A 21,500-nucleotide genomic window follows, 5' to 3' on the forward strand; every position below is an offset into this window, starting at 1 on the left:
CCTAGACCCTTTTTCTGATGAAGGGTCTAGGCCCGAAACGTCAGCCTTTCTGCTCCTACGATGCTGCTTGGCCTGCTGTGTTCATCCAGCTCTGCACCTTGTTGTCTCGGATTCTCCAGCATCTGCAGTTCCTACTGTCTCTAATACACATTGTAAATAGCCAATGCCCCAGCTTTGACCCTTAACAGCCTGCCAATGTTCGCATCTCACCTACCACTACTTTATTTCTTGTCAGGGAATCAACTGAGATAAATATCACCCCAAATTCTAAACTTTTTTGTATAGCACCTCATTGAATTTTTTTTGGAAATCCAAGCCAACTACAGCCAATGGCTCCCCTTTATCTACCCTACCAGGTACACCCTCAGAATATTCGTTACCAGATGTTTTAAAAATAAAACATGTTGAAATTGCCTGACCATACAATGATTTTCTAAATGCATTGAAATTTCCTTAATAATAGATTGCAGAATTTTCCTAATGCCTTTGTCTGCAGTCCCTTGCTTTCTCCAGCCTTCATTTTCTATATAACAATGTTACGTTCACTACTATCCAATACATTGCGACCACTGTAAATTCCAGATAATTTTGGATTTTGAATATGTCCCACATATTCACATAAGTTTTAGAACTCAAAGACATGGGTCATCAGGTTTTGGATTTTTTTTTAAAATTCAATATTAATATATACTATATTTACACTCAATGGAGAGTACTCCAGTAGTGTTTCTGCATCATACCATATTATACTTTCAAAAAAAGCTGCGCTGCTCATGATCAATATTTAAAAATTATTACAGGCATTTTAATAACTGCAAGTGTTTGTCATGTAGAAGTGAACAACATTACCTGCCAATCTTTATATAACACTATCACTAAAGAATTAATGAAGTGTGACAATCAGTCTAAGCTTATCTTTATGACAGCCTAAGACTGAGTACAATATTACCATACCTTCCACAATGAACACTTGAACACATTAGACAGACCCATGGACTTTTGTTGGAGCGACAAACTGCAAAACAAAATAAAGGTAATTATTTTATTTTCAGAAATAAATATCTTCAGTGGTTTTACTTCTTTCTGCATATGAAAAAAGTCCTTGTCTATTGCATGGCAATAGCAGAGCTATAATAATTCAAAGTTCCCTTTCCCTGTCAACTGCTGTAAATGTGTTGTTCAAGCTGTGGTATAAAAATTTAGAAGCTGCAGTATAGAATTCAGACAACCACAGCAGTTCATGTTGTCATGAAAGTCACTTTTAAGGAAACATTTTACAAAGACATCAAATTACTGAACTTCAGTGTTGTGAACCAAACTAAACCCCCTCAAAATATATTAAGATGTCCCAGACCCTAACTTTTCTTATTTTAAATATATGTAAGGTCCTGTATCCTAAATGCAATTAGATTTGTCAAACTACTCAATTTTAAGAAAAACATACTTTGTTTTTACACTGCAGTTATAACAGAAAATAAAAATAAAAGAATTGGCATAACTGTAACTCTATTGAAATGCTTAATAAAGTAATAGATAAATTAACTAATTAACTGTTCCAATAAAGTAACATCCCATAAACACGCTCTTGGCAAAGGTAAATTCAGCGAAATAGATTGTCTCACATGTAATTCTAGCAGCAAGAGAACCCCAGCTTTTAGCTGTAACCAGGAGGGGAATAAGAGCTTCAACACCCAGCTTCAAGACGTCTGCAAGTGCAGAAAGCTATAGCTAAAAATCCTTAATTAAAAACCGAAAGAACTACGGATGCTGTTGGGAGAAATCACAGTCAACATTTTGAATCGGGTGACTCTTCCTCAAAACTCTGATGCTGCCAGACTGGCTGAGCTTTTCCAGCAATTTATGCCTTTGCTTCTGATTTACAGCATACGCAGTTATTTCGGTTTTTATTTAGTATTTAACTCACTGCCACTTCTCTTCTCAGTCTGCCCACCTCGAAGAAGTTCTGAGCCTGTCTCCAATGGGGGTTTCTGTTCCGATCTTTTGTCTTGTTCACCATCATTAATTTCGCTGTCACTCCTGGTGTTTGACAAGATATTTGCTAAAACTTGTTTCTACAGCCACATCACATTCCTTAGTGCCTGCCTCCGACTTAGACTCCCCCTACATGGATTCCAACTCAAGTTTCATCCTTCGTGCTTTGAATTCACGCAGGATCATAGGTATCTTTGCAACGTTCAAAATTTCACAGACAGATGCTCTCGCTCCATCCTGAGATCCACACTCAATATCACGCTTCATCATATGCACACTAAAAATCCTGGTTCTGTGGGAGCTTGATCCCATCCATTCAGGCTGTTTCTATTGTTCCAACTTTAGAAAAGAACCCAAAGCTGTTTACACTATTGACTTTAAGCAGGCCACTTGCTACCTCTGTCTTAACCTTTCTTCATTAAAAAAGACCAGGACAAAATACACCTCTTAAGCCATTGTATCAAATCTTCCCCTTAAAAAAAGTTAATCAACATACAAAGATGGCTTCATTTTTAAAAACCTTTAGCCTTACGCTATTAGTCCAGTACAATACATATATATTACTGACATCTAAGCATGCAAACATTCACTATTACAGTCCATTTTAGCCCATTTTCTTCCTGCCACCAAATGCCTCCATCTTCCTTCAAGTCAAGACAACGCTTCGGCAATTACATTTTTTCGTTCTGCCGCATGTGTCTTTTACAAACTGAATGGCTGCAATAAGCTCAATCTAAACAGTCTGGTGTTTTATCCTTTAAATTTTTTACCAAAACTTAAGGGGTTATGATCAATACATACAATTATCGACATTACTAGAAATATAAATGTTGAAATGTTGCAAAGTTGCATTGCGAACAAACTCAAAAGTCTCCTTCTCAATTGTGGAATATTTCTGTTGATGATTATTCAATTTTGTGTAAAAATACCCAATAGGTCTATCTTCTCATCATCTTCTTGCAAGAGTACAGCACTAACACCCACATCACTCGCATCAATAACCACTCTGAATAACATTGTACAATTAGGTGTGGCTAACACTGGGGCAGCGTCTCACATAATTTTTAGGCTGTCAAATGCCTTCAGACTTTTACAAAGGATGTTGATCCTTCCCATAACTAAAACCGAGACACCCAGAGGGGAGCACCTCTCCTTATAAACTGTTAAAAGAAGTGTGAAAGTGGTATAACCTGCCTCTCAACCCCCATCTGTTATAAAGAGAAAGTTAACTGAAATGAACTCCTAATAGTCACTCTATAATCAACAAGTAACAAATTTATCTAACTAACAAACAGTGAACAAATTAATAAAACTACTAACATACCGAACAATTCCCCCTTAACCACTAACTATTCCCGAGTAAAACAAAACTCTAATGGAATGTTGTTCCAGTAAATACAAGTCCCACCAATATACCAAATTTTAAAAAAAAATTAAAAACTTAATCTCCAAAACTGCAGCTAGGATACATCTTCCAGAATGCACTGCATCCTTTCCGCTGATCCTCAGTCAGGATCGCCTTTCTCAACCAACTTCCTGTGTCAGGAATATTAGCTAAGAGTGATGCTATACTTTTAGTTAGATGATGGTTACTCTGAGCGCTTAGTGAATTCAGAGCGGGCCAGTGATTTTCTCTTTAGAGCTTACGGGTTGTTAACTCTATTAGATGAAAGTTGCTCTTAGTGACTGAAAGAGCTATTATTACACAAGGCACACCAAATTCAACACCCGAAAAGAAAACACCAATACTCATACTCACTGCCTTCGAGTGCTAAAACCAACCTGGAATTAGAGATTTTGATCCCAACAAGAGCCCCAGTTTGTTATGGGCTAGAACAAACCCTTCAAAATATTTTAAGATAGCCTGAACCCTAAACATTTTCTTATTTTAAAGGCAAGTGAAATGTTTAACAAAATAACAGATACATTAACTACTCCATTATGTTAATATCCCAGAAACACACCCAGGCCAAAGGCAAATTCAGTAAAATATAATCCCATGTGCAATTCTAACAGCAGGAAGAGAACCCCTGTAAGAAGAGAGAGGAAGAAGAGCTTCCACATCCAGCTTCAAGACAGCAGCAACTGCAGGAAGTTAAAATAAGAAATCCCTGTCCTGTAGGACATTCAGGCTACTTCTATTATTCCAATTTTTAAAAAAACCCAAGGCCTCACAAGCTGTTTAACTCTATTGACTTTCAGCAGACCATTCAAACTTGTCGCAACCTTTCTTCAAAAAAAAAAAGGACAAAATACAACTCTTAAAGCCATAATATCGTCACAACAGCAACACACAGACTTCAAATGTGATACAGCACTTAGTAGTTATTTAAAAGATCTTCAGGATGGCAGCAAGTCATTTCTGGTAATATTAAAGAGTCAGCTTGCTGGTCAAACACACTTGAACATTCTTGTTAAATTCTTTGTTGAACTGAATATTATATAACTAATTTAATATAACACTTTTAATGTGAAAAACATTCCATGTGATCCAGAACTATGATCAAAACAAAACTATTTTAATTTATTACACTGTGGTAATAATAAGTGAAAGATGGTTTCAATATATAAATGACAACCAGGATAACTACACTCAATCACATTTCCAAGCATTTAAGGTAACAAAATGCACATTGTTTTGTTGATGTACTTTTGAATTTAAAATTGACATGAGATGTCCTTGGTGGTCTTGCATGTTTGTGCTGAGCTTCTCGACTCCTTGATTATGCTGCTACATTTGCATTTGATGGCAACCAAAACCAACGTGCAGTAATATTAAGTGACAATGGAATTGTACTACATATACATAAAAATTCCAGCATTCTTGTGCAAAGTTAGTTCTGTTATACCTAAATATTTATAATGAAATGAAAATTTCTCAAAAAACTTCTTACTTTTGATTCAAAGGGCTGTTTCTTTTCAAAATAGTTTGTTTTGAACCTAGCAAGTGTTTAATTAACTGCTCCTATGATGCTGCTTGGCCTGCTGTGTTCATCCAGCCCTGCACCTTGTTGTCTTTAATTAACCCAACCTTGTTGCAAAGCTTCTTCTGCTTTTAAGAGAGTAGATGAAAGAACAAGATTTAAGAACATTAGGTTGGGTTGAAAATGCACAGTTCCAAAAATAATTTAAATTATACTCCAAAAATCAGATTTGGGAGGATTATTTCTGAATCCTGCAAACCACTGATATATGGCAAACGCAGAATGCTGGACAAACTCAACAGGTCTGGCAGCATCTGTGGGGAGCGAAACAGATTTAACATTTTGAGCCCAGTATGACTCTTCTTCAGAATTGAAACCATATGGCAAGATCTACTCTTGAGTAGATGCTGAGTACTCACTAACATTTTACCTTGGATGGATCACAGTCAACATAAATCCAGTTATCAACCAAGAATCGTATTTTCCACTGGAAAACAGAAACGGCACACACACCCCTCCATCCCTACATCCCAATAAAGCGTTAAAGAAACTTAGGGAGTGCTCCACATTCATTGTGCACTGACATGGCACTGTAACAAGATATGCACAAATACATGTAATTTTATCATTCCACCTTCTAACTCATCCCCACACATTCCCCTTGCTCGATATCTATAACAACTAAGTTTTGAAGAATGAAGGAGGATCTCAGAAACCTAAGATTCAAATACGAATTGATAGGGTAAAGAAGTTCTCAATGACTGGGAGTATAGAACCAGAGGTCACAGACTAAGGATACGGGATAGGCCATTTTATAACTGAGATGAGAAGAGAGTTCTTCACCCAGAGTGTGATGAACGTGCAGAATTGCCTGCCACAGAAAGGAGTTGAGGCCAAAACAATGTTTTCAAGAAGGAGTTAGATATAGCTCTTAAGGCTAAAGGCAAAGGGTATGGGAACAAAGCTGGAACAAGATACCGAAGAGGTTCAGCCGTGATATTGAATGGCGGAGCAAGCTCAAAAGAGCCTACCCCACTTCTATTTTCTATGTTTAACCTTTTCCAGTTCTGATAAAAGGTCACTGACTTGAATCATCTCTCTTCACAGAGGCTACCAAATATGCTGAGCATTTCCAGCATTTGCTGCCTTTATTTAATGTTTACAGCAGAGTGGGATCCAAAACAATGCTCCATTATAGCCATTTCTGGATAATAGCTAAACTTTCAATCAGCCCCCAAGGGCTGGTGTTAAGTATTGCAGAAATGTAATAGCCTTTAAATATTTACCAGCCATCTAAAATTCCCAACGCATTTGACTACTCTTTTTCAGTATATACATACTCAACTGCCATATGTGACTGGTGTCAGGACTGCAGAAATGAATTCCTGTGGGACAAAGACTGAGCGGAATTGATTCAGAGTAAAAATATATTTAAAAGTAAATAAAAATCAACAATCAACTAGTCTCAGCTCCAATTTCAAAATCTGTATGTACGAACGCATTGAATATCTAAACCAACGTGCTTTTCTGAAATCTTATCGCAATCAAGACAATAAGCGACTTGAATTTCACAGATCCTTTGATTGCAGATTTTAAATGTCAAGACTCTGGAGCCTACTTGTGCTTCAAACTGATATTTGAATGAAGCCCAGTGCACGTCTCTCAGATGTAGTTTCAGATTTGATTTTGGTTTCCACCAATAATTCCAGTTATCTATTTCAGTTGCACAATGTTTAGCAACAATTCACTTGCACCAGATGTTGTTACCCTCTGTCCTGAGCATATTAAATGTATACACATTTTGTTTTACTTGGAGTTCAAATTAGTTGGGGCAGGGGAGGAATCAAATGTTGCCCTCATCCTGATGGCTACCTTTACGTGCAGCAAAACTGTGCGTGGACACTCGGCAAGCAAACATCAAGTGTCACCATATACCGAGGTTCTACCGGTCCCCAGTGTCGCGAAGATGGGGCTGGCCTAGCTGCAGAACACTCCAAGTAGTTGGACCTTTCTGTATTACCTGTCCTTTGTGGAGAAACTTGCAAAGAAAAACATCTTTGTCCACAGGTCCATCAGGAAGCAGTCAGCATATAGCATCCTTGAGACGCTAAGGGAAAAGGAGAGGGTGGATCCTGTCATGTGGTTCCCTGAGCAGACTGTCGAAGCCATTCAGCAGAATGCGTCATCACCAGAATCCTTCCAAAAAGCACCAAAACATCGCTTGGCTGGTAACGAGAAGGGCACTGTTAGATCCTTCACGTACACCCAGTAGATCTGCTCCACTGGGTGCTGCCCTTGAAGCAGCTGCACGAAGGTTGAGACTGTCACACATCTCCTGCTGCAATGTGTCTTGCAAACAAACTCTGGAGAAAGATACAGTGGCTTTTGTCAAAGTTTATCCTGAGCAGCTCCATTACCGAGTCATAGAGTCCTACAGCACGGAGACAGGCCATTTAGCCCAAACTGGTCCATGCCAACCAAAAATGTCCATCCACGCTAACCCCATTTCCCTGCACTTCGCCCATATCCTTCTAAACCTTTCCTAACCAAGTACTCGTCCAAATGCCTTTTAAATGTTGCTAATGTACCAGCCTCAACCACTTCCGCTGGCAGCTCATTCCATATCTGTACCATATCTCTGTAAACAAAAAAGTTGCCCCTCAGGTTCCTATTTATTTTTTCCCCTCTTACCTTAATCTGATGCCCTCTAGTCTTCGATTCCCCAACCCTGGGAAAAAGACTGAGTGCATTCACCCTATCCATTCCTCTTATGATCTTGTATACTTTTATAAGATCCCCCCCTCAGTCTCCTACACTCCAAAGAAAAAAGTCCTAGCTTGTCCAACCTCTCCCTATAACTTAGTCGAGTCCTGGCAGCATCCTTGTAAATTTCTTCTGCACACTTTCCAGTTTAATAACATCCTTCCATGGCAAGGTGACCAAAACTGAACACAATACTCCAAGTGCAGCCTCATCAACATTCTGTACAACTGCATCATAACTTTCTAACTTCCGTACTCTGTGCCCTGACTGATGAAGGCCAGTGTGCCAAAAGCTTTCTTCACTGCCCTGTCCACCTGTGACTCCGCTTTCCGAGAACCGTACACCTGAACTCCAAGGTTCCTCTGTTACACTTAGACTCCTTAAGGGCCTACCATTCACCATGAAACTCCTACCTTGATCTGAGTTTCCAAAATGCAACACCTCACTCAGTTATATTAAACACCATTTGTCATTTTTCAGCCCACTTCCCCAGCTGATCAAGATCCTGCTGCAATTTGAGAACCTTCCTCACTGTCCATGATAGCGCTTATTTTAGTGTCATCCACAAACTTACCATTCATGCCTTGTACATTCTCATCCAAATCATCGATATAGATAACAAACAGCAATGGGCCCAGTACTGACCCAAGGCACACTACTAGTTACAGGCCTCCATTCTGACAAGCATCCTTCCACTATTACTTTCTGCTTCCTACTGTCAAGCCAACTGTGTTTCCAATTTGCCAGCTCTCTCTGGATTCCATGCGACCTAACCTTCCAGAGCAGCCTACCATGTGGAACCTTAACAAAGGCCTCACTGAAATTCATATAGACCACATCTACTACCTTGTCCTCATCAACCTTCCTTGCCACTTCAAAGAACTTCAACATTTTCGTGGGGCATGAGACATTAAGCAGGACTCTCTGCTCTAGTCTGTTCCCCAGGATGCACACCGAGACCAACATCAACTGTACCTGGAGGACCATCAACTTGGTGAAAGATGCTCTTTGGTCTGCCTGAAACCTGTTGTCTTCCAGAACAAGGAACAGACATCGACCAAGTGTTGCAGACTGGCACGTCCCAAGGTCTAGGACTGTGCTGAGGGACACACTAAAGCTTGGGGAAGCTGCCAGCAAGGTGCAGTGGGAAAAGACGACTGTCTGAGGTCTTTCTGCTAAAGTCAACTGGGGATCCGCTCAGTTATTGGGCCCTTCTATTGCCTCAAACGGATGTAAATCTAGTCTCTGTGTGTATAAAATGCCTTTAGTTTGTTGGGATTGAGTCAAACTCAAAATGTTTGTTTACTTGATTTGTACATTTGTGACAATCTACATACACAGATTTTTTTAATGTATAAAATATATTTTTAAAGAAAAAAGCATTCTGGGAGAAGTTGGCTCAGTCACCACAGATCGTGGAAGAACCCAGTGTCAAGGAACTGGAAGCCCCAAACATTACAACCCTGCAGGGTTTCCATCCTTCCCACCTTCTAAGCAAATCAAAAACTAACAAGAGGAGAATGAGAGATGTTGTTATAAAGTTTGTGTAGCCTATATGGCACTTGGTCTGTTTGTAAAGATTGCACTGTAATTTAAATAACCAGTAAATTAGAAACTACCAACAAAACAGTTTGAGAGGGGCTGCAGTGTGGTGGGAGTGCTGCTGGATGAGCTTAGGAGAGCACCAAGCTTCAATGAGAAAGGTGAGCAAGGTAAAGGCAAGGTAAGATTCTTTTATCTTTCTTAGTGTAAAGGGTCAGAGATAGCAGTTATGGCAGTGATGTGCTCCTCCTGCCAGATGTGGGAGATCAGGGAGCAGTCTAGTGTCCCTGACGACTATGTCTGCAGGAAATGTGACGGCTGCAGCTCCTCACAAACATTTGAACGCACTGAGGAACTTACGGGGGCAGAGAGTATGACAGACACTAGTTATGGTGAGGTGGTCACACCACAAGTTCAGTTAGGTAGATGGGTGACTGCCAGGAGACTCCTGCGGCTATTCCCCTCTCTAACAGGTATACTGTTTTGGATACTGTTGCAGGAAATTCGGGGGGTGGGGGAAGAGAAGGCGGAAGAGAGAGGAGGAGGAGGAGGAGGAAGCCTTTCCAGGGAGTACAACAGTTACAGCCATACCTGTGGCACCACAACTCACTCTGCTAATAGAGAAAGGTCAGGCAAAGTCCAAGGGTGCGATAGTGGTAGGAAACTCGCTAGTTAGGGGCACAGACAGGCATTTCTGCAGCTGCTTCGAGACTCCAGGATGGTGTATTGCCTCCCTGATACCAGGATCAAGGACATGTTTAAGCAGTTGCATGAAATTCTTAAGGGGGAGGGTGAGCAGCCAGAGGTCATTGTGCACATTTGGTACCAATGACATAGGTAGAAAGAGGGACAAGGTCCTGCAAGTACAGAGACTTAAGAAGGAGGCTGAAAAGCAGGACCTTGAAAGTAGTAATCTCTGGGTTAGTACCACTGCCACATACTACTGATGCAAGATAGGACAGATGAATATGTGGCTGGGAGCTGGTGCAGGGACAGGGTTTCAGGTTGTTGGAGCATTGGGACCTCTTTTGGGCAGAGGTGACTTGTACAACAGGAAAGGGTTACATCTCAACTGGAGGGGAACAAATATTCTCGCAGGACTGTTTGTTAGTACTATGTGGCAGAGGGCTGGGAACAATAGCAGCAGGTCAGCAAGTGGAGGGATTAAAGGGAAGCTAGACATTAGGACCAGTAAGTCAGAAAGAAAGGACAGGCAGAGACAGAAATGAACACAACGGTACTAATGGGCTGAAGTGTGTTAATTTCAATGCAAGGAGTATTATAGGTAAGACAGATGAGCTCAGAGCCTGAATCAGTACATGGGACTATGCTGCAGTGGCCATTATAAAGACTTGGTTCAAAGATGAACAAGACCGGTTGCTTAACTTTCCAGGGTTTCTTTGTTTTAGACGAGATAGAGAGGAAGGTAAAAGAGGTGGAGGAGCTGCGTCACTAATCAGGGCGGATATCACATCTACACTCAGAGAGGACATACTGAAGGGCTCATCCAACGAGGAAATATGGGTAGAGCTCAAAAATAAGATGGGTGCAATCACTCTGATAGGATTATACTATAGGGCCGCCAATAGTCACCAAGACATTGAGGAAGAAATATGTAGGCAGATTATGGAAAGATGCAATAACAACAGGGTTGTCATAGTAGGTGACTTTAACTTCCCAAATATTGACTGGGACTTCCTTAGAGCACGAGGCCTAGACAGGGCAGAATTAGTTAAGTGCATCCAAGAGAGTTTCTTGAAACAGTATGTGGCTAGTCCAACTACAGGAGGGGCCATACTGGACGTTGTACTAGCTAATGAGCCCAGCGGGTGACTGATCTCTCAGTGGGAGAACATTTTGGAAACAGTGATCACAACTCCTTAAGTTCTAAGATAGCTATGAAAAAGGATAAGTCAGAAACTTATGGGAAGACACTGACTTGGGAGAGAGCAAATTACATCAATATTAGGCAAGAAATAGGGAATGTTATCTGTTGCAGTTGTTATTGGGCAAGCCCACATTTGACATGTGGGAGTTGTTCAAAGACCTACTGATCAGAGTTCAGGACCGGCATGTTCCAGTAAAGAGGAAGGAAAAGGATGGTAAAGTAAGGGACCCTCAGATAACGAGGGAGGTTGTGAATGCAGTCAAAAGGAAAAAAAGCAGCACATATAAGGTGTAGGAAGCTAAAATCGGACAGAACCCATGTGGCATATAAAGAAAGCAGGAAAGAACTCAACCAAGGAATTAGAAGAGCGAGAAGGGCCTACTGGTGAGTACAGAATCCCAAGGCGTTCTATACATACATTAAAAACAAGAGGATAACTAGGGAGAAAGTAGGACCACTCAAGGATAAAAGACAGAACTTGTGCTTGCAGGCAGAGGATGTGGGCAAGGTCCTAAATGAGTACTTTGCATCAGTATTCACCCAGAAGGTTATGGAGGATAGTGTGGAGGATGCTAACATGCTAGGGCATTTTGAGATCAAGAAAGAAGGGGTGTTGGGTCTCTTGAACAGCATTAGGGTGGATAAGTCCCCTGGACCCGATGGTATCTACCCCAGGTTGTTGGCAGAGGCAAAAGAAGAGTTTGCAGGAGCCTTGACCAAGATCTTCGTATCCACGCTAGCCACTGGAGGTGTCCCAGAGGTCTAGCGAGTAGTTAATGTTGTTCCTCTGTTCAAGAAGGGAAATATGGATAATCCAGGAACTTATAGACAGGTGAGTCTCATATCGGTGGTTGGGAAGCTACTGGAGAGAATTCTTAGGGATAGGATTTACACGCATTTGAGAAAGCATGGCCGAATAAGGGACAGTCAGCATGGCTTTGTCCAGGGCAGGTCATTTCTTACTAACTTGATTGAATTTTTCATGGAGGTGAACATGATCAACGAGGCTAGAGCAGTGGATGTTGTCTGCAAGGAGTTTAGTAAGGCTTTCGACAAGGTCCCTCATGGTAGGCTCATCCAGAAGATTCAGACCCACGGGAGACACGGCGATTTGGGCACTTAGATTCAGAACTGGCTTGCCCAAAGGCGGCATTGGACAGCGGTGGAAGGGTGTTTTTCTAGCTGGAGGTCCGTGACTAGTGGTGTTCCTAAAGGATCCATACTAAGACCTCTGCTACTGATGATACATACAAATGATTTGAATGAAAACTGTGTGTGCGCGTGTGCACTTGCGTGTGCGCGGTAAGTTTGCAGACAATACAAAGATTGATAGAGTTCAGGATAGCGTAGAAGGTTGTCAAAATATTCAGGGGGATGTAGATCAATTGCAGATACGGGTGGAAAAATAGCAGATGGAGTTTAATCCGTGTAAGTGTGAGGTGCTGCACTTTGGGAGATCAGATGTTGAGGAGAAGTATACAGTTAACAGCAGGGCCCTGAACAGCATTAATGCACAGAGGGAACTTGGTGTTCAAATCCATAGCATCCTGAAAGCGGCCACGCAGTGGACAGGACGGTAAAGGCGGCTTATGGCATGCTTGCCTTTATTGGTCGGGGAATTGAGTACAAGGGTCAGGATGTCATGTTGCAGCTTTATAAGATTTTGGTTAAACTGCACTTAGAGTACTGTATTCAATTTGATCACATTACAGGAAGGATCTAGAGGCTTTGGAGAGGGTGCAGAAAAGGTTTCCCACAATGCTGCCAGTATTAGAGGGTAGGAGCTATCAGGAGAGGCCAGAAAAACCCAGGTTGTTTTCTCTGGAGTGGCGGAGCCTGTGGGGAGATTTGATAGAAGTCTATAAAATTATGAGATAAATAGATAGGGTTGACAGCCAGAATCTTTTTCCCAGAGTTGAAATGTCTAATACCAGGGTACATGCATTTAAGGTGAGGGGGAAGGTTAAAAGGAGATGCAAGGGGTAAACTTATTACACAAAGAGCAGTAGGTGTGTGGAACACGCTGCCAGGGCAGTGCTGGAATCAGATACGATAGGGGCATTTAACGGCTTTTAGGCAAGCACATGAATGTGCAAACAATGCAAGGATATGGACCAAGGGAAGGCAGAAGGGATTAGTTAAATTTGGCGTCATGTTCATCACAAAGTCATAGACCGAAAGGCTCATTCCTGTGCTGTACTGTTCTATGTTCATAACTGAATCCATTTCCCTGTACTTTTATCAATTTGCTTTTAGAAATAACGTCTACAGCCATCATTCAAACACTTAGACAGACATAATGTAGACGTCATGAACTCTAACCCCCATTTTATTTTAATTTTTTCTACAGGATCCTAGGGTTGCTGGCAAGACCAACATTTTGGTAGCCCATCCCCAACTGCCTTTGTGAGTAGTTAACAGTCAAGCCATTTGTCCTGTTTAAATTGAACATTTCACAAACAATTTTAAGTCCATAGCTAACGCTCATCAGCACCCAGTTTGAATTGCTGTCAAGGTGGTTTGCTGGCAATCCCCACATCCTAGGAGTAAAAATTTTCAAAAATCTATTCACACAATACCTCACTACTCCTTAATATTAAAGGAGCATCCAAGAATAATGCATTAAACCCACAGGCAAATTTCATTACGTAGTAAAAATGAAAATAAAATATTTTATGTAAATTAGATTTGACTTTATTTAGCAATATAACTGATGTGATTACACCTAGATTTTCTAGAAACAAGTGAAGTATGGGAATTTATGATCTTATTACAGTAATGTCAACTATTTGACCAATGGAGCTTTTATATTACAAACATTACAGCCACTGGCTCTCTCATACTTTAACTTTAAAAGGTCACCGCCAACTACAAAGAACTCCAGAAATATCACAAGACTAAAATGCCATGATTATTATACTGAAGTTCCAGCTGAATACAGTAACAATAATATCAGCTGCAACCCTTAAAATAAAGAGAACAATTCACAAGTAGATCAGAATGGCTGTTCCTTTCTTGTTTGTCATTTTTACCTCACAGGTTTCCCCTTTTACAGTGAATTTCTGGTATATTTTGAATTAATTACCTTTTTTCTTTACTTCTCTTTTTTTGGTGCTCATTTAACTGAAGTGGGTAATTTGTTCGTCATGCATTGGTACTAAGTTTTCTGGAAAAGATTTTGTTTCTATTGTGTCCCTTCCACAAATCCAAGTGTAAATCAGTTTAAGATGCCAGGTTAGAGACAGAGTTCCACAATTTTGGATCAATACCCTACTACACAGTCATGCATTTATGAGAAACATCCCCAAACAGATATTACACAGTCCTTTCCACTTCCTCTCACAAATTCTAACAGCAGCAGGAAACAGGCCTCTTCAAAGCAGAGTAAATTGTTCCATGATTGCTTAATTCCTCTACTTACTGTTTAAAAATTACACTTCCACCTTCTGCAAACCTCTGCTAATGTCACTGCGAAATGCACAAGGATTATGGTGTTGGTCATCTCTTAACGTTTAGACAGAAAACACAATGAAATCTGCAAATAGTCCTTTGCTTGTTCAATAATGAAAGGATTCTTGCAAATTAAAACAATAAAGTAACTGCTTACAATGATTAGATCACCAAGAAATTAACTCCTTAACCACACAAATTGTTTTTAAGTAAGATACATTATGATTTCAATTTCACATAAATGATTCAGCTCCACATTTTACAAAAAGTCTTGGCGCTCATTTCAAAACAAGTGGTACAGCTCACACCCTCCTCAGAGTTCAATAAACTGGGCCACAAACATCTTACATTCAAATCTGTACTTACTTTTTTCAAATTCATTGATGTGGCTAGGCCAACATAATGTTGCCCATCCCTAATTGTAAAGAAGGTGAACTGGTGGAGAGTTGCCTTCTTAACCAACTGAAATCCTTGGCACACCTACAGTGCCAAAAAGGTGGGATTGCAGGATACTGACCCAGCAATAGGAACAGTACCTTATTTCCTGAAGAATGGCATTAACAATTATAAAACCAAGTGCAAACCAAATCAAGAGCAATATCATGACCTGTTATGATCCTTTTTTAGACAACAGCTCAGACAAAGAATGTCCACTTGAGGTGTTATTGGGAAAAACCTCCAAAAAAGTTATACCTCCAACTGAGTGTGTGGCTGGGATTAGGCGAGCGCTGTCCTGTTCTGAAAAAAAAATTCTTGCACATTCCTGATGTTGTCGTCAGTCCATGGGGGCACACCACACGAAACCCTTTTGAAGGGCCTTGCTGGATACTCCAACATCGTGAGACTAGTTGGGAAAGGAATTGTCTAAGAGACAAGCCTTAAAAAAAAGAAGAGTAAATGAAATGGAAAAAGGTAAAGCTGAAAAACAACTTCAAATTAAATTGCAGGAACTGAGTTTAGGGACATCAAATAAGAACCAAACATAGGACTGGCATCAGCAATCGCAAATAATGGCCAAAACACAGGTTACAAAAACTTTCCTGAAATACTCAGGCAGAAAGCAGACCTACTGACAGGTAAGTCAAAGACCAAGTCTACAAGTTTACACAAATGCCAAAGGAACCAAAGAGATTTATCTTCTGCCTCTAAAATTCGTAGAAACAGACCGATTAGTGACAAGAGGAGGATTTGAGGCCCAGAGCAGATCAGTCACGATCCTATTGAATCGCAGAGCAGGCTCAAGGGGCCAATTGGCCCACTTCTGTTCTTATTTCTTATGGTCTTATTGTTGAATGGTGGTGAAGGCTTGAAGAATCGAATGGCCTACTCTACCTCCTGCTCGTATGCTCTTATTGAAGAAGAAACAACTAGATAAAATACTTGAAAACTAGAAACAAAACCATGCAGGATTTCAGAGAGATGGTACAGATGGTACCCCACTGTCTCCCACCCCATATGCTGGATGAATCTGACACATGGAATGAATGCAGAGGCCTAAAAATGGACATTATGCTGCATGAAGTCTTTCAAATGCTGAACAAGATTATGGACCTCATAGACCCTGTGATCTTAAAAGTGTGCTCCATTGGTATGAAGATACAACTGCCTCATTTACAGTTCCCATTCATTGTCATATCACAGGGATACAGTGTCACACTACATGGAAATCACAGTGACATTACATCACTCGGAAATATCCATCTAGTATGTTTAGGATTACATAACAACACTCTCATCTTCAATAACTTCAGCAGCTCTTCCTGACTAGTAAACAGTACCGTAACAGTCAGTCCTGTTATTCTACCTTGAGCCAAGTCCGTATGGTTTACCAGAAGTGTCAGCTGGCAAGTGTGTTAGGGGAACTATACAAACATTAAGCCAAAATAAGCCAAATGGGATGAAATTTCAGCTCTGTATTTTCATTCCAAAACATCATTAAGACTTTCAAACTTGAGCTAGAACAAACTTTTGCATAGTTAAAGTAGTTCTAAAACCCAACACATTCTAACATATATTCCTTATTTCCATAAAATATAATCATAAACTGGTACCTCAACATGCAGAGATCTTGACACATTCATTCTATTACAATTTAGATGAAGTCCCATAAACCCAAAATCACTTTAAGTTTTACACATTGGCACAACAGGCAAAAAAAAACTGTCTCTCCGAATTTCTGAAATTTTCGGATTTGTGATCTCAGATCAAATTTACAAAGGCACAACAATTACAAAGAAGAAAGATTTTCTGAGTTTTAAAACTAACTTATAGTACTATCTACACCACCACCACTCCTCATACACAATATAAAATGTCGACATTTGAACGTTCCAGACATGAAAGCGTTAATAAAAAAAATGTTTCAGCAGTTAAAGCTGCTAGCAATTATCACAGAAAAACTTCACATCATTTAAATTGAAAATCCCATTGTATTTCTTATCCCTTTGCTGTAGTGATTAGATCATAAACCAATCCTGTCTCCAGAGTTTTAATCACCGCACAGAATTCCATGTCCAAGGTCGTCTGAGCTGTATGTAGCCTGTTGTAACTGCCAGTTTTGAAACAGAGAATGCAGCTCACGGGGGCGATTCCCCACGAAAACCAAAGCTGGTCTTGAGAACGAGTTTCCTTAGGTCATTACTCTGGGCAGCCCCAACAATGGAAACAAAAGGCCTAACATTTCAGCAAAGGAAAGCCAGTCTGCTCCGACTCTGAACACTACCAAATGCGTCCCACAAAGGAAGTCACTCAAAAGATCTACTGATTCTGTTTAAATTTTGTAAAATAAATCTTGTATGTCCGGGACAAACAGGAAATTAAATGCCAGCCGCTCCATCCAGACTGCATGGATATAGGACGTGGCAAAAATTTCAATAGATTGTGGGGTTAACTTTATAAAACATACATTGGCTCAGCTCATTAAGTTAATGTTTCAAAAAAGTCGCCCATCTTAAATACAGCTTCGAGTTAGTTTCAAATCCAATCCCCTCCAATTTGTTGAGGAACACGTCAGACTGATCGCAGGGGAAGAATCTTTCGATGTGCTTACAAGTTCAAGACAAATTGGTCCTTCCAGTGAGACCTCCAGTCTGAGATTCACCTCAAAGACAAATTACAAAAATCAGCTTCACAATTCCTTACCTCCCTGACAAGGAAACTGTGGCTTTTGAATAAAAAAAAACAGCTTCATAATTCCTTACCCACCCACCCCCTCCCTGTTTAGGCGTGCAGCCCAGGCCTAGGCGGGAGCCTGTTGTGGGCTGTATGTAGCCTGGGATGGTTTGAAAACCGGGCGACAAGCTTCGGGGTGGGGTAGAGGAGAGCTGCTCTTTAACACAGAGACGGGGGGGGGGGGGCAATTGGCAAAAGTGCGGTCAAGTTGTGCAGAGAGCGGAACCGTGCGGCACTCACCGGCACAACACCAGGAGGACGGCGAGCCGCTCGGGAACCTGGTGGAGTCGGGCACGATACAGACGCTGCTCGCCAAGTGGGGGCACTCCATGTCGGCGGGGCCTGGGGCCTGGAGCCGAGGCCAGGCCGTGAGAGAGGGATGGGAGTGGGTGGAGGGGTTGAAGTGGCGCTGCTTCTCTCTCAGTCCTGTCGGGAGTCACTGCCGGGGGGAGGGCCGTCTGGAGGAAGGGGCGGAGGCCGTTGCGGAACTGTCTGCCAGCGGGGCCGCTTTCTTCCTCTCAAGCCGCCATCTTCCCGGCCGAGCCGCAGCGCAGCCTCCGTTTCCCCCTCCTCCGCTGCCGCCCCCAGGCCTCGTGCTGTCAAGAGGGAGAGGAGGAAGGGTGGTTTCTGCTTCGACTCCTTTAGAAGCCCCCCCCGCTAACAGTTAGGGGAATGGCGTCTGTCTGCTGGCCACCGTCTCAGTAACGGCTACCCCTCTCCATAGCAACCGATCTCCCCCACCCCCACCCCCGTCACAATGAGCCCGCCCTAACCTCCCGTTTCCACGGCGACGGGCTGGTTTGGGGAGGTGGGGTGGAACTGTGACCTCACAATGCCTGGGGAGCTTGAATGTCAACACAGGGTAAGGAGACTTGGTGGGGGTGGGAGAAAGAGGGAAGGCAGGGAGCTAGCCCAACTACACTGGGGGTCTTCATCATAGGTGATGGAGGTGTACAGGGTAACCAGGGTGTCAAGGCGATCAGGGGTATCGAGGAGAAAGGGGTCACCAGAGTGTTAATCAAAAATGATGCAGGTGTAGGGTCTAGGCCTGAAACGTCAGCCTTCCTGCTCCTCTGATGCTGCTTGGCCTGCTGTGTTCATCCAGCCCTACACCTTGTTGTCTCAGGGGTACGACAAACTGGGTTAATGGAGCTAGGTGTGACCAGGGAGGTTGGTGACCGGAACAGAGGGGTGATACAAGAGGTTCCGGGTCATAGATAGGTAACCTGGCTTGTGAGGTAACACAGTGTGGAGCTGGAGGAATACAGCAGGCCAGGCAGCATCAGAGGAACAGGAGTCGACATTTCAGACCTGGACCCTTCATCAGGACTGAAACAAACCTGTTACTACAGCTAGATCTCCTTTCTCAGTACCTGCCTATGCAACTGGCATATCCCCAATGGACTCCAAACAACGTTCAGACCATCCCCCCCAATCCTGATGAAGGGTCTAGGCCCAAAACATTGACTCTCCTGCTCCTCTGATGCTGCCTGACCTGTTCTGTTCCTCCAGCTCCACACTGTATTGATTCTGACTCCAGCATCTACAGTTCTTGCTATCTCCAAGTGGCATGTGAGATAGTTAGGATCATGTTGTAAGTGGCCTATGGACAGCCTGGCTGTGGAAGTCACTTGAGCTTTTGGGAGCCTAGCTCTGACCAGGATATATCCAGATATTTTAGAGTCTGGAGCTTTCTGGAAGGGACTTGATATTTGAGTAATGTTGAGACTAAGGCCATGTGAGAACCTGGAACTACGACAGTGTTTCCTGGGCCTCAGATCTCATGGAGGTGTTCAGGTCAAGGAGACTTTCACTGGGCTTTGGATCATGCATGCATACGTATGTTGACTTCCTGGACCTGGGACAACCTGGGTATGACCAGAGTTAACTGGGCTTTGGAGACCATGACCTTGTCTAGGAATAATTAGCATTTAGAGGAATGATAGAGGATCTTGTGGTTTACTTACCCTAAGGGGCATTGCCATCACTGTTGGTGAAAAATGAAGCTAAGTGGAAAAATTTCCAGATCTGATGTTGCTTCTGAGCATGCCTCAGGAATTCCTGCCAATGGTAAACGTATGGCAATGTGATAAATTATAACAGTAAACTACTAGAATTCTTGAAGTACTGTGTAATAAATGAATGAGTGTGGCATGTGGGACCATGAGGATAAGGGCAAGTTCAGAGACACATGCTTTTATTGTTCCTTTGACTTGGAGCGTTGGACAGTGCATAGGACCCTGCACACTGTAGCCTCTAAGTGCATTAGGGAGTAAGTGAAAAACAATTGGTGAGAGAGTCAGAAATTTGAGTAATTTGTTGTCAAGTTTTAATATGATACACACTTCTTGGACTAAAGTATTTCTGTCATTCTTTCTATTTTCAAACATAGCTTCACAGACCTTGTAAGTTCGTAATTCCTACTTATTTTGTATGAGACCAAAGAAAATAGTAACTTTAAAGTGGTTGTTGTCCAAATAATAAAGAGCAGTGAAAGGGGTTGGCACTGAGGAATGGTCAAGAAAAGTGGAGACTGAAGAATGACCAGTTAGAGATCTTTATTATGGAAGAGTTTGATATGGTAGATATAGTGGCAATGTTTCAATTTGTTGAGAGACCAAAGCTAAAAAGAAAGCCTAGGCCATTAATACAAATACACAACAACTTTTGTGTTTAACATCCCAAGGCTTTCCAAAGGAACATGATGAAATCAAGTATTACCCTGAGTCACATAAGAAGCTAAGTTGGATGACACAAACGCTTTATTTTATAAATTCACTCGTGGGGTATGGCTGTTGATGGCTAGATCAGTATTTATTGCCGTTGAGAAAGTGGTGGTGAATTGTCTTCTTAAACTGCTGCAATCTATTTGCTGTAGATATACCCATAATGCTGTTGGAGAGGCAATTCCAGAGTTTTGATACAAAAACACTAATGGAGTGACGATATATTTTCAAGTCAGGATGGCTTGGAGGAGAATTTGCAGGTGGTGGTGTTCCCATGTATCTGCTACCTTTGTCCTACTAGATAGAATAGTCATGGGTTTGGAAGGTGCTGTCTGCGGATCTTTGATGAATTTCTGCAGTGCATCTTTTGGTAGCACACATTGCTGCTGCTGAGCATTGGTGGTGGAGGAATGGATGCTTGTGGATGTGGTGCCAATCAAGTGACCTGCTTTGTCCTAGATGGTGTCAAGCTTCTTGAGTTGTTGGAACTGCATCAATCCAGGCAAGTGGAGAGTATTTCATCACACTCCTGACTTATATCCTGTAGATCTGGGGAGTCAGGAGCTGAGTTACTCACCGCAGTATTTCTAGCATTTGACCTGCTCTTGTAGCCACTGTGTTTATGTGGCAAGTCCAGCAGGATATCAGTAGTGGAGGATGTGGTGATGGTAACATCATTGAATGTCAAGGGATGGTGGTTAGATTGCCTCTTACTAGAGATGGTCATTGCCCGATATTTGTCTTGTTATGGACCAGACCAGAACCCCTCAAAATATTTTAAGAAGGTAGCCTAAACCCTAACTTTTTCTTTTTAAAGGCAAATGTGAAGTGCCTAGATGCAATGCAACTGGTTAAACCTCTCAGTGTTAATCAAAATACAATTTAGTTAAACACTGCAGTTAAAATACAACCAAAGAAAGAGGAATTTAGAATAACTTACCTCTATTGGTAAACTTAACAGAATAAAAAATACAGTAACTATTAGTGATTAACTGTCCCAATATAGTAACATCCTGTAAATACACCCCTTGGCAAAAAGGAAAA

General features: G+C 41.7%; 1 protein-coding gene across 8 annotated transcripts in view; it reads right to left on the reverse strand.

Moving 5' to 3' along the window:
* Nucleotides 1–18,481, reverse strand: part of usp3 (ubiquitin specific peptidase 3) — a 135,143-nt gene extending 116,662 nt beyond the window's left edge. For 4 of the 8 annotated variants that reach the window (XM_048617243.1, XM_048617246.1, XM_048617247.1 and 1 more), the window contains exons 1-2: nt 17,971–18,455; nt 955–1,015 (exon numbers count right to left, since the gene is read on the reverse strand). In XM_048617243.1, the coding sequence (XP_048473200.1) occupies nt 955–1,015; nt 17,971–18,061 (152 nt within the window). In that variant the 5' untranslated portion in view covers nt 18,062–18,455. The other 4 variants (XM_020530999.2, XM_020531000.2, XM_048617244.1 and 1 more) reach the window with 4 other exon arrangements.
* Between the last annotated feature and the right edge of the window lie 3,019 nt (nt 18,482–21,500).

Source organism: Rhincodon typus, chromosome 36 (genome assembly GCF_021869965.1).
Source record: "Rhincodon typus isolate 14 chromosome 36, sRhiTyp1.1, whole genome shotgun sequence".
Lineage (NCBI taxonomy): Eukaryota > Metazoa > Chordata > Chondrichthyes > Orectolobiformes > Rhincodontidae > Rhincodon > Rhincodon typus.